The following is a 13,217-nucleotide window of genomic DNA, read 5'->3' as shown; positions in this document are numbered from 1 at the left end:
AGCTTGATCAAAATTATTTATTATTTCATAACAGGTAGACAGTTAAGAGGTTAGGTGGCTTCAGCGGCGGGTGCCTGGCGCCCCCCAGAATTCAGTGCCTGGGTGCCCTGCACCCCTGGGTAAAGACGGCCCTGCTTGTCTCCAATCCATTACTGATCCAGACGTCTCCAAAACTGGAGCTGACAGTGAAGTGACTTCAGAGTTGTTCCACCAGTGCCCCTCGCAGAGGGTCTTTGTGCCACAGGCGCACACAACTGCGTCTGGACCACTCGTGGTGGCAATGGGGGAAATGCAGCCAAGTGGGATTCTACAGGGAACCAGATTCACACAAGTAGGACCGATCATTTGGAAACATGCCGAGAACACGGACCACCTCAGCAACCCTGGAAAGCTTTCCCTTATCCTATCTACATCCACATATCGCAAAAGTCTAGCTAGAGAGAAAAGGCACGAAATCGAGACGCTCTGCATGTTCGCCAGCAGGCGGGTCTCCCGGCGGCACGCAAAGGCGCCCAGGGCCGGCCAGCCGCGCCGCCCGAGACCGTCCCGGGTCAGGCGCCGCCGCCGCCGCCTCGAAGGGGCGAGAGGGCTCCCCGGGCGGAGCGCGGCGGGGTCGCACACAACCTACTACTCACCGCCGCCGCCGCTTCGGCCGCCCAGCGCCGCTCGGGGAGGAGCAGCGGCAGCAGCAGCGCAGCCAGCAGCAGCGCGAGCGGCGGATCCCGCGCGGGGCGGCCCATCCTCGTCCTCCTCTCGCTGCCGACCCTGACGCTCGCACGTGCGCCGCGGCCCCGATCCTGCGTCCGCCTCCGGCGCCGGCCGAGGAGGAAAGGCGAGCTCGCCGCCCGGCGCCGCTTGTGCGCTGCCCAGGCCCCGCCCCGCCGCCCCGCCCCGGGGGCCGCGGGGGGGGGGGAGGCGCCAGCCGCTGGCCGAGGGCCGCTCCCGCCGCACTCCGGACCGCGGCCGGCCGAGCAGCGCGCAGCTCCGGGCGCGCAAGGAGAGCGAGGGCAGGTGAGTCCCTGCCCCGAGCGGCGCCAAGTGCGGCGCTCCCTCTCGCGCAGGAGCCGCTGCCGCCCGGGAGGGCTCGGGGGAGCGGGGAGGGAGCGGGGGTCTCTCCCGGCCGGCCCTGCCCCGCGCGGCGGCCCGTTGCCCTTCTCACGCGCGTGTCGCTCCTCAGTCTGCCTCGCAGGGCGCCTTCCCGTGCGCGGATCCAGAGACGAGGATGAGGCGCCCCCCGCCGCTGCGCGTCGCCCGCCCCCCTGGCCGGTAAGTGGCGCCTTCCCCGGGGAGACGGGCCGCTTTTCAGGCTCTCGGCAGCGCCCGGGACGGCATGCGCTGTAACGATGGCAATTTTGTCTTTTTTGTGCAGGGTTTCACAAATCACGCTCTTTCTGGGATTGGTACTGCTGCTTAGTGGTAAGGTGCAAGCTGTAAGTAAAACTTATTGGAAGTGCGTTTCATTTCTATCCCCGCGAGTAACTTCTTTAGAATTAAGCTATTGCCAAAACACTGTCATTGCCCTAGTTTTTGAGGAAAGTGTTTTAATTTGTTTTATAAACGGGAATGTTCAGTATGCTTTCTGCTATAGAAGAGTTTGGGATATATTTTTATTTATTTCTGTTCAAAAATGCATGCCTACATCATTTTATTTGTATGCCTCCTTTCCATTGTTAAAACCATGCTCAAAACCCTATTTTTAGGCTTGTACACATGATGTGACTTAAGGAAACGAAAAAGTGACTTGTGTGATTTGCTTCCTAAATGTATTTAAGATGGCTGGGTTAGCATCTTTTCGCTATGTGTGCATATTTGTGCCCTGCATTTAGAGTTTATGCAGAGATTTCTAGGCATACCTGTAGTTATAAAAGTTAATTAAGAGATCTTCCCATTGGCTAAACACACATCAGTGGAGGTGCCATTCACACTTGAGCTTAGCCAAAAGCCCTTTCTCTTTACAGCTGGAGTTTCAGTCACACCCTAGGACTTTGGATCAATTCACGTGATTGTTTAGTGGAAGGTGCAAAGGGGACTATCTGTGGAGCTGTATTTGTCATTGGGAACCCTGATACCAGAGAGTTCCCAATTACATGGCAGAATCGATGCCCATACAACGTTTCCTGTCTTCTGCTGAACACATGGCAGAGGGGGTATGCACAACCCTGCTCCCCCTTTCTGAGTTGCATGCATGGGGTTTCCTAGGATCAAAGCCCCATTTTAGTAGTGCTAGATAAGAAGTAACTGGGGGTGAGGGCAAGACATGAAGATGACCATCTAGGGCTTCTGTCCCTTAAAATTTGGGTAGTGAAGCTTTTCTCAGCATTGCAGCTGTGTGTTTATTTGGTTACCAGTATCATCCTCAGGGCTTTTTTTCAGCTGAAACTCACCAGAACTCACTTCCAGCACCTCTCAGGTAAGTTCCAGCATCTCTCAGGTGGGCACCATTGCCAGTCTAAGAGAAAGAGTTAATGGTGAGTTCTGGCACCTCTTTTTCTAGAAAAATAGTGCTGATCATACTAGTATTCATATCAGCTTGATTCCTGTTTGAACCTGGTGTTTCTTACTGGCATTAAAAGTGATGTTTCTCTTTGTTTCCCTTCCCATTTAGCACTGAAAGTTTGGCTAAACTAAATATTTTGAGCTGCTCTTGTACAAATATAAATATGTTTATAAATGAACTCTTTCTGAATTCTTCATAGTGCTATCTATTTACTTACCATGACTCTTTTTTTATTTTGTTCACTGCTCCTGCCCCATGAAATGGGCACACAGCATGGAGCCAATATAGGCATGCTGCTAAAGGAGCCCACATGCTGCTTCAGTACATGGGGCTGTGTACTGTTGCCCAAAGACAGGGCCAGCCCAAGATATTTGGGCACAAATTGGGCCATGCCCTACCAGGGAGGAATGGGTGAGTGGAAATCTCCATCAGGAAGTAAAGGGGGGGGGGAATAAAGACCTATACTGGGAACAAGGGGGTGAGTGGAGATCAACATTAGGAACAAGATTTACCCAAAGGTTGAAGTGGGAATCTAAGGCTGTTCGCGGGGGGCGGGGGCGGGGAAGGAAGGGGACCACTCTGAATCAGCTTGGCAGGGGCAGAGTCCAGGAAACTTCAGAAGGCAGCCCCCACCATTTCCTCCTTGGGGGTGGGGGGAGACCAGCGGTGCCTCCTATTTGCCAAGAGGCTGCTGTAGAGGTGGCATGGCGGGGACTGCCAAGGTGGTGGCAAATCTGGCCTCCAAGGACTGTGTAGATCTCCTGCCCCTGTGGATCCTGCCACCAGAGGCAGCTGCCTCACCTTGCCTCATGTCTGCTCATGTCACTGGATGAAATGAAGTGGAGCCCTGTATTCTAAGAGGGGCAGAGTGGGATTCCAATGCAGGAAAGCATACAAAAGTGTTTTTTTATCCTGCAAGGAATACTTGAGTAGTAAGCTGGTAGCCTGTGAACTCCGTTCTTGCTACCTCAGTGCCTTTTAACTTATGGCAAATTCTTTTTGTTTGTTTGTTTATTCAAGAAAAACAAAATACAAAATCCATATACATTAAAATAAAAAACAACAATTTGCACCCGTGTGGCTTCCCTCCACCACAATTCAACATCTTTTATGTTATAAATACTTTAACATTGTGTCTTGTAATAATCAATATATAGCCATCATTAATTTTACCTTCGTTTGAAACATCTTTATATACTTGTTCTATGCATATCAATATGTTATTCTTAGAACAGTGTTTTTTCATATAGTCCTCAAAACATTGCCATTCCTTCCTTAAATTCTGGTTGGACTGATTTCTTACGTTGTTGTTGTTGTTTAGTCGTTCAGTCGTGTCCGACTCTTCCTGACCCCATGGACCAGAGCACGCCAGGCACTCCTGTCTTCCACTGCCACCCGCAGTTTGGTCAGATTCATGTTTGTAGCTTCGAGAACACTGTCTAACCATCTCATCCTCTGTCGTCCCCTTCTCCTTGTGCCCTCCATCTTTCCCAACATCAGGGTCTTTTCCAAGGAGTCTTCTCTTCTCATGAGGTGGCCAAAGTATTGGAGCCTCAGCTTCACGATCTGTCCTTCCAGTGAGCACTCAGGGCTGATTTCCTTAAGAATGGATGCGTTTGATCTTCTTGCAGTCCATGGGACTCTCAAGAGTCTCCTCCAGCACCATAATTCAAAAGCGTCAATTCTTCGGCGATCAGCCTTCTTTATGGTCCAGCTCTCACTTCCATACATCACTACTGGGAAAACCATAGCTTTTACTATACGGACCTTTGTTGGCAAGGTGATGTCTCTACTTTTTAAAATGCTGTCTAGGTTTGTCATTGCTTTCCTCCCAAGAAGCAGGCGTCTCTTAATTTCGTGGCTGCTGTCACCATCTGCAGTGATCATGGAGCCCAACAAAGTAAAATCTCTCACTGCCTCCTTTTCCTCCCCTTCTATTTGCCAGGAGGTGATGGGACCAGTGGCCACGATCTTCGTTTTTTTGATGTTGAGCTTCAGACCATATTTTGCGTTCTTGGTGTCTTCTGCTTCTGTTAGGTCCTTACCACTTTTGTCCTTTATTATGGTAATCTTTGAACGAAATGTTCCTTTCATATCTCCAATTTTCTTGAACAGATCTCTGGTTCTTCCCATTCTGTTGTTTTCCTCTATTTCTTTGCATTGCTCATTTAAGAAGGCCTTCTTGTCTCTCCTTGCTATTTTTTGGAATTCTGCATTCAATTTCCTGTATCTTTCCTCTATCTCCCTCGCATTTTGCTTGCCTTCTCTCCCCCGCTATTTGTAAGGCCTCATTGGACAGCCACTTTGCTTTCTTGCATTTCCTTTTCATTGGGATGGTTTTCATTGCTGCCTCCTGTATACTGTTTCGAGCCTCCACCCATAGTTCTTCAGGCACTCTGTCCAGCAAATCTAAATCCTTAAACCTGTTCCTCACTTCCACTGTGTATTCATAAGGGATTTGACTTAGATTGTATCTTACCGGCCCAGTGGTTTTTCCTACTTTCTTCAGTTTAAGCTTGAATTTTGCTATAAGAAGCTGATGATCTGAGCCACAGTCAGCTCCAGGTCTTGTTTTTGCTGACTGTATAGACCTTCTCCATCTTTGGCTGCAGAGAATATAATCAATCTGATTTCGATGCTGCCCATCTGGTGATGTCCATGTGTAGAGTCGTCTCTTGTGTTGTTGGAAAAGAGTGTTTGTGATGACCAGCTTGTTCTCTTGACAGAACTCTATTAGCCTTTGCCCTGCTTCATTTTGAATTCCAAGACCAAATTTGCCAGTTGTTCCTTTTATCTCTTGATTCCCTACTTTAGCATTCCAATCCCCTATAATGAGAAGAACATCCTTCTTTGGTGTCACTTCTATAAGGTGTTGTAAGTCTTCATAGAATTGGTCAATTTCAGTTTCTTCAGCACCAGTAGTTGGTGCATAAACTTGGATTACTGTTATGTTAAAAGGTCTGCCTTGGATTCGTATCGAGATCTATCATTTTTGAGATTGCATCCCAGTACATCTTTCGCCACTCTTTTGTTGACTATGAGGGCCACTCCATTTCTTTTGCGGGTTTCTTGCCCACGGTAGTAGATATGATGGTCATCCGAACTGAATTCGCCCATTCCCGTCCATTTTAGTTCACTGATGCCCAGGATATCAATATTTATTCTTGCCATCTCATTTTTGACCACATCCAACTTACCCAGGTTCATGGTTCTTACATTCCAGGTTCCTATGCAATATTTTTCTTTACAGCATTGGACTTTCCTTTCGCTTCCATGCATATCCGCAACTGAGCGTCCTTTCGGCTTTGGCCCAGCCGCTTCATCAGCTCTGGATCTACTTGTACTTGTCCTCCGCTCTTCCCCAGTAGCATGTTGGACGCCTTCCGACCTGAGGGGCTCATCTTCCAGCGTCATAACTTTTATATGCCTGTTGCCTTTGTCCATGGAGTTTTCTTGGCAGGGATACTGGAGTGGCTTGCCGGTTCCTGCTCCAGGTGGATCACGTTTGGTCAAAACTCTCCACTATGACCTGTTCATCATGGGTGCCCTGCTCGGCATAGTTCATAGCTTCTCTGAGTTCTTCAAGCCCCTTCGCCACGGCAAGGCAGTGATCCATGAAGGGGTGATCTCTTATAGCTGCTGTTAATTTAACCATTCTTATGAATTCACATACTTTACTTATCCAATCTTCCTTAGTGGGAATAATGTCTCATTTCCAGTTTCTAGCAAGTGGCTGTGGAGTATAAAAATAGCCTTTTCTTATCCTGTGGGATGTCATTTCCTGTAAAGCCCAATAGAAACGCCTCAGATTTCTTTTCTGTAGAGGTTTTGAACATCTTTTTTAATTCATCATGAATACACCCCCAGAAACATTTAACTTTCTCACAGCCTCACCATACATGAAACATTGCCCCCTCTGCTTTATTACATTTCCAACATAGATTGGATCTTAGTTTATAAATCTTGGCTAGTTTGGAGGGTGTCATATACCACCTATATAACATTTCATCAAATTTTCCTTGATAGTGTAACAGGCGGTAAATCTGATGTCTGACCTCCACTGTCTTTCCCACTGTTCCATCCATATTGTGTAGCCATTTTACCATAACATCTTGTACTTGCTCATCTTTCAGGTTCCATTCCAGTAATAGGTTATAAATTTTGGATAATAATTTCTTACTGTTTTTTAATAATACAATTTGTAATTTAGATTCTTCTTTTCCGAAACCTATTTTTTAATCCAAATTAAATTCATTATGTAGCTGGTGGTATTGGAGCCTATTGGTGAGGTAATGCCTTGTCTCCTCAAATGATTTTAATTTCAGATGCCCTTCCTCTTCTTTGAGTAATTGGCTGTAAGTTGCTCAATTACTTTCCATATTTATAATGCCTCTAATGGGAATAGCCACCATGGCGTCTGAGGTTCTAATAGTGGTTGATATCTGGTCCACACCTTGTAAAGGGCATTCCTAACTATAGGGTTAGTAAACCCACTGGGGACTTTGACCTTATATTATAACCTTATATTATGGCATGCCACCCATATCTGTTGTAGCTTTCCAAGTCAAGTAGATCTGTTTTCTCTAATAAAATCCAGTCCTTTATCCAAGTTAGGCACGCTGCCTCATAATACGTTCTTAAATTTGGTAGGGCAAAGCCCCCTCTCCGTATAAGAAATTATACGTCAATATTTTATGTTTTATGCGCAGTTTCTTATTCAGCCAGATAAACCTTGTCAGGTCTTTTCTACACCTATCGAAACATTCCGTTTTGCCTATGATCGGGATCATTTGAAAAAGGAAAAGCTTTTTGGGACGCACTACCATTTTTATTACCAAAATTCTTCCCCAAAATGAAAGTTTTAACCTAGTCAAAATCCCCAAATCTTTTTAAATTTCTTTCCAGATTTTGTTATAGTTGTCATCAAAAAATATATATTTTTCATTATTATTTCAGTTCCAAGATATTTTGCTTTTTTCGCTATCATCAAACCCGTTTTATCCTGTAGTTCCTTTTTTTCTTGTTCCCATAAATTTTTAACCATTAGCTTTGTTTTTGAACTGTTTAAATCTGGAAACCTCCAAATGCTAATAATTTTTCCAACACTTTGGGTATACAGTGGTACCTCGGGTTAAGTACTTAATTCGTTTTGGAGGTCCGTACTTAACCTGAAACTATTCTTAACCTGAAGCACCACTTTAGCTAATGGGGCCTCCTGCTGCTGCTGTGCTGCCAGAGCATGATTTCTGTTCTCATCCTGAAGCAAAGTTCTTAACCTGAAGCACTATTTCTGGGTTAGTGGAGTCTGTAACCTGAAGTGTATGTAACCTGAAGCGTATGTAACCCGAGGTACCACTGTACTCAATTTTGGATCTTCTAATGTGATGTTTAAGTCATCTGCAAAAGCTTTCACTTTGAAAGCCTTTTGGCCAAGGGTAATCCTTTTAATTTCTTCTTCTTTCCTCAGCACCGAATTGAGTATTTCCAAAGTCAATATGAATAGTAGAGGAGAAAGTGGGCAGCCCTGTCTTGTACCTTTTTCTATTGGTATATATTCTGTTTTTGCAGATTATTAGGTTGGCTTTCTGTTTTTCATAAATAACTTTTATACCTTTGGTAAACTGATCTCCCATTATAGCCAGATCAATAACTTTCCTTAAGAATTTCCATGATAAATTATTGAAAGCCTTCTCGGCATCCACTAACATGAAAGCAGCTTTTTTGTTTGGCTTTAAATCTAGATACTCGAGCAAATCTATCACTGTTTTCATGTTAGTTCTCATATGGTGGTCCGGGAGGAATCCTGCCTGATCTTGATTAATTAGATCCTTTAATACCAATTTTAGTCTATTGGCCAGAATTCCTGCATACAGTTTATAATCGTTATTTAAAAGAGAGATGGGCCTATCATTATTGACAGATTCGTGAGGTGATTCTTGTTTGTAAATTAGAACAATATTCCCTCCTTCCAGGATTCTGGGATTTTACCATCTTGCATTATTTTGTTCATAAGTGATTTCAAAGGTAAGGCTATTATCTCCTCCATTTTTTTATAATGAATTGCCGATAGCCTGTCTGGGCCTGGTGATTTGCCCGATTTTGATTGTGAGATGACCTGGTGTATCTCCATCATAGTGACTGGTGAATTTAATCAGTCAATTTTCTCTTCTGCTATTTTGGGAATTTCTTTCTATTGAAGGTACTTTATTATATCCTGTTCTTCCTCTATAAATATAAATTTCAAAATATAAATCTAAATTTCAAAAATAGCCCAAAAAGCTATTGATTATTCCTTCTTGGTTATCAATTACCTTCCCTTCTTGGACTATTTTATCAATTTGTTTTTCTCTTTGTTTCTTTTTTAACTGCCATGCCATCAGTTTACCTGGTTTGTTGGCAAGCTTCAAATTTCTTTGTTTCATCCATTTGATGTTATTCTCTATCTCTTGGGTTAAGAGTGATGAAAGTTGAGATTGCAATATTTTAATATTTTGGTTTGCAGTATTTTTTTTTTACTTTTCGCCAATATATTCTCATTCAATTCTATAAAATCCTCTGATAAGGCCTTTCCTGCATCCCAGATAACTCTAATATCTGTCTCATGCACTATATTTATTTCAGAAAACTCTTTTAATGTTTCTTTCGCTTTTTGAAGTATTTTGTCATCATTTGAAATTCTCTCATTCTCCATCTTTTACATACCTTCTTGTTACTTCTTAATTTTAACGTCATTGGATTGTGATCTGATTTGGATTTGGGTTGGATCTCTACAGATTTTTTGGCTTTTGATTAATATGTATATTGTCTCGCTTTGACATTTTTATCTCTGCAGGCATCAATTAAATTCAGGTCTTCTACCATTTGAAAGAAGGATTTTGGAAGTTTCCATTCCTTGGATGTTTTCTCCCTTTCCATTCTATCTTGTTCTATTGAGGTGACCCCATAGAGGTCCCCCATAAGAACCATGTCCTCATTATTATTTTCGAGTAGCTTTTTCTCCAATATTTGATTTTTTGTTTTGTTTTATTTCCATTTGGAGTGTACACATCCACCAATATTAGTTTTTCTTTTCCTCTTGTTGACTGCACTCCTAATGTACTGCCATCCTCATCTTTAAATATTAATTTCGATTCTAACTTAGGGTTTATATATATAGTAATCCCTCTTTTTTATGTATACATTCTGCTCCTAATCTCTTGTTTATTAATACTCTCCTATGTTTTTTAGCTATGTGCATTTCCTGGAGGCAGATAACACCCCAATTCTTTTTTAAAATGTGTTTAGTTTTATTTCTTTTTGTTTTATTATTTAAACCATCGATATTCCATGAGATAATATTCAAATTCATCAAACTTTATTGGTCACTATTTTTAGAATCGATTCAGAATAAGTATCAAAAGAAAGGAATACAGTTTTATTTAATAAATTATGTCTTATTATATTTCTCAGCACTGGCTCTTTTACTCTCTCCTTAGGCTTTCCACCTCCTCTACTCTCTCCTGTGTAGCATCTCCTCCCAGTTCTCTCTTGTATTTTCTCCAGAATTTCCCAACTTCTTCTGCATTTCTGAGGGTCTTCTATCTTTGTAAGTGAAGGATATTCCCTCCGGGTACTCCCATTTATATCTTATTTCTTTAGTCTTTAATCCATCTGTCAGTGTCTTATAGTTTTGTCTTTTTCTCAGAATTCTTTTTGGGATTTCTTTAAAGATTGTAATGTTCCTGTTGTCTAGCCTCAGTTTTCTTTTCTGCAATATCTTGTCCTTCAACAATCTTGAATTGAAAAACACCAGACAGTCTCCTGGTCCTTTACTTGATTTTGTTCTATCAGTCTTGATTCTAAAGATCTTATCTATGTCCATTATCAGTTCTTCCTCTTGGACACCCAGCTAGTTAGCAAATTCCTTTGTTAGTTTTGATTTGATATCTTCATTCTCTATGTCTGGGATTCCTCGAATGCAAAGAATAAGCTCCCTTTGATGCATTTCCAGAATAGCAATTTGGTCTAATGTCTCCTCATGAATTCTCTTTAGTTCCAATATTTAATCGTTTATTGTGTCTTGTCCTTTTTTCAGTTCCTTGTTCTCTGTTTGTGTTTTCTTAGTAGTTTCCTTTGAAAGTTCCTCTTGTTTACTGTTTCTAGATTTTAAGCCTTGCACTGTCTTCTCTATTTCCATGTATTTCAGCTGCCCAACATGTCCATTATTAATTTAAAATTCTGCTCGATGTCGTTGCCCATAGAGTCAAGTTTGTCATTTATTGATTTATTCATTCTGATAATCAAATCTTTTAAATCCACATTTGAATCTAACTCCACTACTGATTGGCGTCTTGGGGCTCTGACAGCGGCAGCTAGCATGGACTGTAATTCCATGGTATTAATTATATTGGCTTCCCTATATACTCACAAAAATAAACTTTGACCCAGTCTCAATAATTTCCTTTAGCGGTTCTTTTGCACTTAGAGGGCCCCCATATCTAAATTTATTATACTTAGAGAGATCTGGGAGTAGGTTATTCAGTTACCACTTCAACATTTGTTACTTAAAATATAAAATACTATGATGCTATAGTCACTTATTCAGTACCTTAATTACTAAAACCCCACAATACAATAATCAGTTAATTATAAGCTTGCTGATTGAATTAATTTATATTTTCTATTGCCCATCTGGTTATCTTATATCAAATCTTGTTAGCCTTAGGGTTCTGGATATTAATTGATCCAATAGCCAATACCTTTAAAACATAACCCCTTGTTCTGTTCAATTTGTAAAACATTCACATCAACCATTTAATCAGCATAATTCATTACCAAACCTTAACAGTGATAATATGGGGAGGGCTTGTCCTTATAGAGTCTAGTCGCTTGGGACTTGCATATCCACCAGGATTATCAGAATAGACTTGCATATCCACCAGGATTATCAGAATGTAATTTCTTTTCCACCACTAGGTGTCCCTGTACAGTCTATAACAACCTAGTGATGTCTTGCTTTGCGCTTAAAGAAAGTTAACGTTGATTTGTCAGTGGCACTTCCTCTTACCAAGTTCCATTTTGGCTACTCACAAGAAGGGAGGGAGGGATGACTCAGCTTCTATCTGTCGCCATGTTCTTCTCCCACCCACAACTGGCTTCTTCTTCGCTAACCCTTCTTTGGTTTTCTTTTTTCTTTATCCCCTGAGCTGCTGCTTACAGTCTTTCCCTTTCTCCTCTTTCTCTTCACTGTTAACTTTCAACTCTCTCACAGCCCTTGGATTAACTTTCCTTAGTCTCAGCGTCACCTCAGCAAACCCTTCCTCTCCTCGTCATCTGTTCTCTGTCTGCAGTGCGTTCCCTCGCCTTCCTGCCTCTTCCGTCTTCCTCCAGCCCCGAATTGAGCAATATCTCCAGTGTTCTCCCTCTTATGAGACTACAATCTTTAACGCTCCAATTCTGCTCCTAAAAGCCTTGCTTCTCCCTCTTTTCTGTCTCTGGCAAGGCTTGCCTTTCAACACCCAAAAGTAGCAGGAGGAGGACCCAGCTGAACTCCCCGCTTCTGCTCCCCACCTCTCAGTCACTGTCAGTGAACCTTGGTCAGTTTTTAATTTAATATAAAAGATTTGGTCACTTGGTATGCTTTCTAGTCCTTGTATGGATCATTTGATGTAAAGATTCGTAAACACAAAAGTCGAGTTGGAGCTGACCTCCTTTCCCCTGCTTTCCTTTTCTATTGTTTCACATATAGAAAGGCGTCTGTTCTCGTTAATACTTTTCCGTTTTGTTTTCCGATGTAGGCATCACCTGAGAACAGGGTTCTAACGGCTAGTTTTCAATTCAGAGAGTTTGGTGCTACTCACTCGGGTCTTGTGGCATCTCATGGCCGACATAGCCCCATTTCTTTTAGCGCTGAGACTCTCCTGTCTTCCTCCCCTTCTGTGCTAGAATTACGGGAAGCCCCTTCATGCACTGCTTGGTGCTTTCTTAAGTTTGAGATTTCTTCTCAATCTTTTCCCAGGGGAGTTTGCATCACCCCCGCTCTCCCCAGTCCCATTTTGCTGTGATTGGGTGTGCTCGAGCAAGTCAGAGCACCTTCCCTCAACCCGTCGATGAGCGCGCCCCACCGGAAGCCCTAATGTTAAATTCTATACGAAGCCAGCTCAGCTTCACCAGGCCTCCCAATTCCTCTGCCAGCCCTTCTCTGTCCGTGGGATAAAAGGTTCTTCTCTCACTTCTACTTTCAAAAGCGATAGAAGAAAGTCTTGACACTGATAGAATCTGCTTCTGCCAGAAAGATGGGAGTAAACTGCAGTTCCAACCATCCTTGTACATCTGCACGTTCTGCTGAGGCATGCTGAGAGTTATAGTTTTCCCGCTACCCCAGGCAGAAGCAGATGTTGTCAGCATCAAGATACTTAAAACTTGCACAGGAAATCCTTATTTCTGGCATGGCTTCAGCTTCCTATATCCCCACTCAGTTACCACCTGTTACCTTCACAGGAGGCTAAACTGATCTGTTTCTGCCTTTCAAATTTCTACTAACTAGAATTGGATGAGCCCAGAAGCTGAGCCACATTTCTTTGTGTTCTTTGTGAGGACCTCTTGATTCGAACAGCTGCAACAGAGGTTGGGAGAAGCTGGACTGGGCTATACGTTTAAAATAACCTTTGTAATGGTGCCCATTCTGAGCAAGTGGGAGCTCCAGCAGATGAACCATCTTGGCCCTAGTGACAAGGAAAGT

General features: G+C 43.0%; 2 protein-coding genes across 4 annotated transcripts in view; one reads left to right on the top strand and one right to left on the bottom strand.

The window, feature by feature from the left end:
- Positions 1-773, bottom strand: part of COL4A1 (collagen type IV alpha 1 chain) — a 177,760-nt gene extending 176,987 nt beyond the window's left edge. The window contains exon 1 of one of the 2 annotated variants that reach the window (XM_083435551.1): positions 639-773. In XM_083435551.1, the coding sequence (XP_083291677.1) occupies positions 639-740 (102 nt within the window). In that variant the 5' untranslated portion in view covers positions 741-773. Of the gene's footprint in view, positions 1-635 lie in introns of both variants that reach the window. The other variant, XM_083435550.1, reaches the window with a different exon arrangement.
- Positions 774-908: 135 nt separating this feature from the next.
- COL4A2 (collagen type IV alpha 2 chain) overlaps positions 909-13,217 on the top strand; it is a 171,778-nt gene continuing 159,469 nt past the window's right edge. For both annotated transcript variants that reach the window (XM_083435542.1, XM_083435543.1), the window contains exons 1-3: positions 909-1,011; positions 1,178-1,266; positions 1,370-1,430. In XM_083435542.1, the coding sequence (XP_083291668.1) occupies positions 1,223-1,266; positions 1,370-1,430 (105 nt within the window). In that variant the 5' untranslated portion in view covers positions 909-1,011; positions 1,178-1,222. The remainder of the gene's footprint in view (positions 1,012-1,177; positions 1,267-1,369; positions 1,431-13,217) is intronic.

Source organism: Podarcis tiliguerta (genome assembly GCF_965153285.1).
Source record: "Podarcis tiliguerta genome assembly, chromosome: 3".
Classification (NCBI taxonomy): domain Eukaryota; kingdom Metazoa; phylum Chordata; class Lepidosauria; order Squamata; family Lacertidae; genus Podarcis; species Podarcis tiliguerta.
This window is presented reverse-complemented; position numbering and strand designations above follow the sequence as displayed.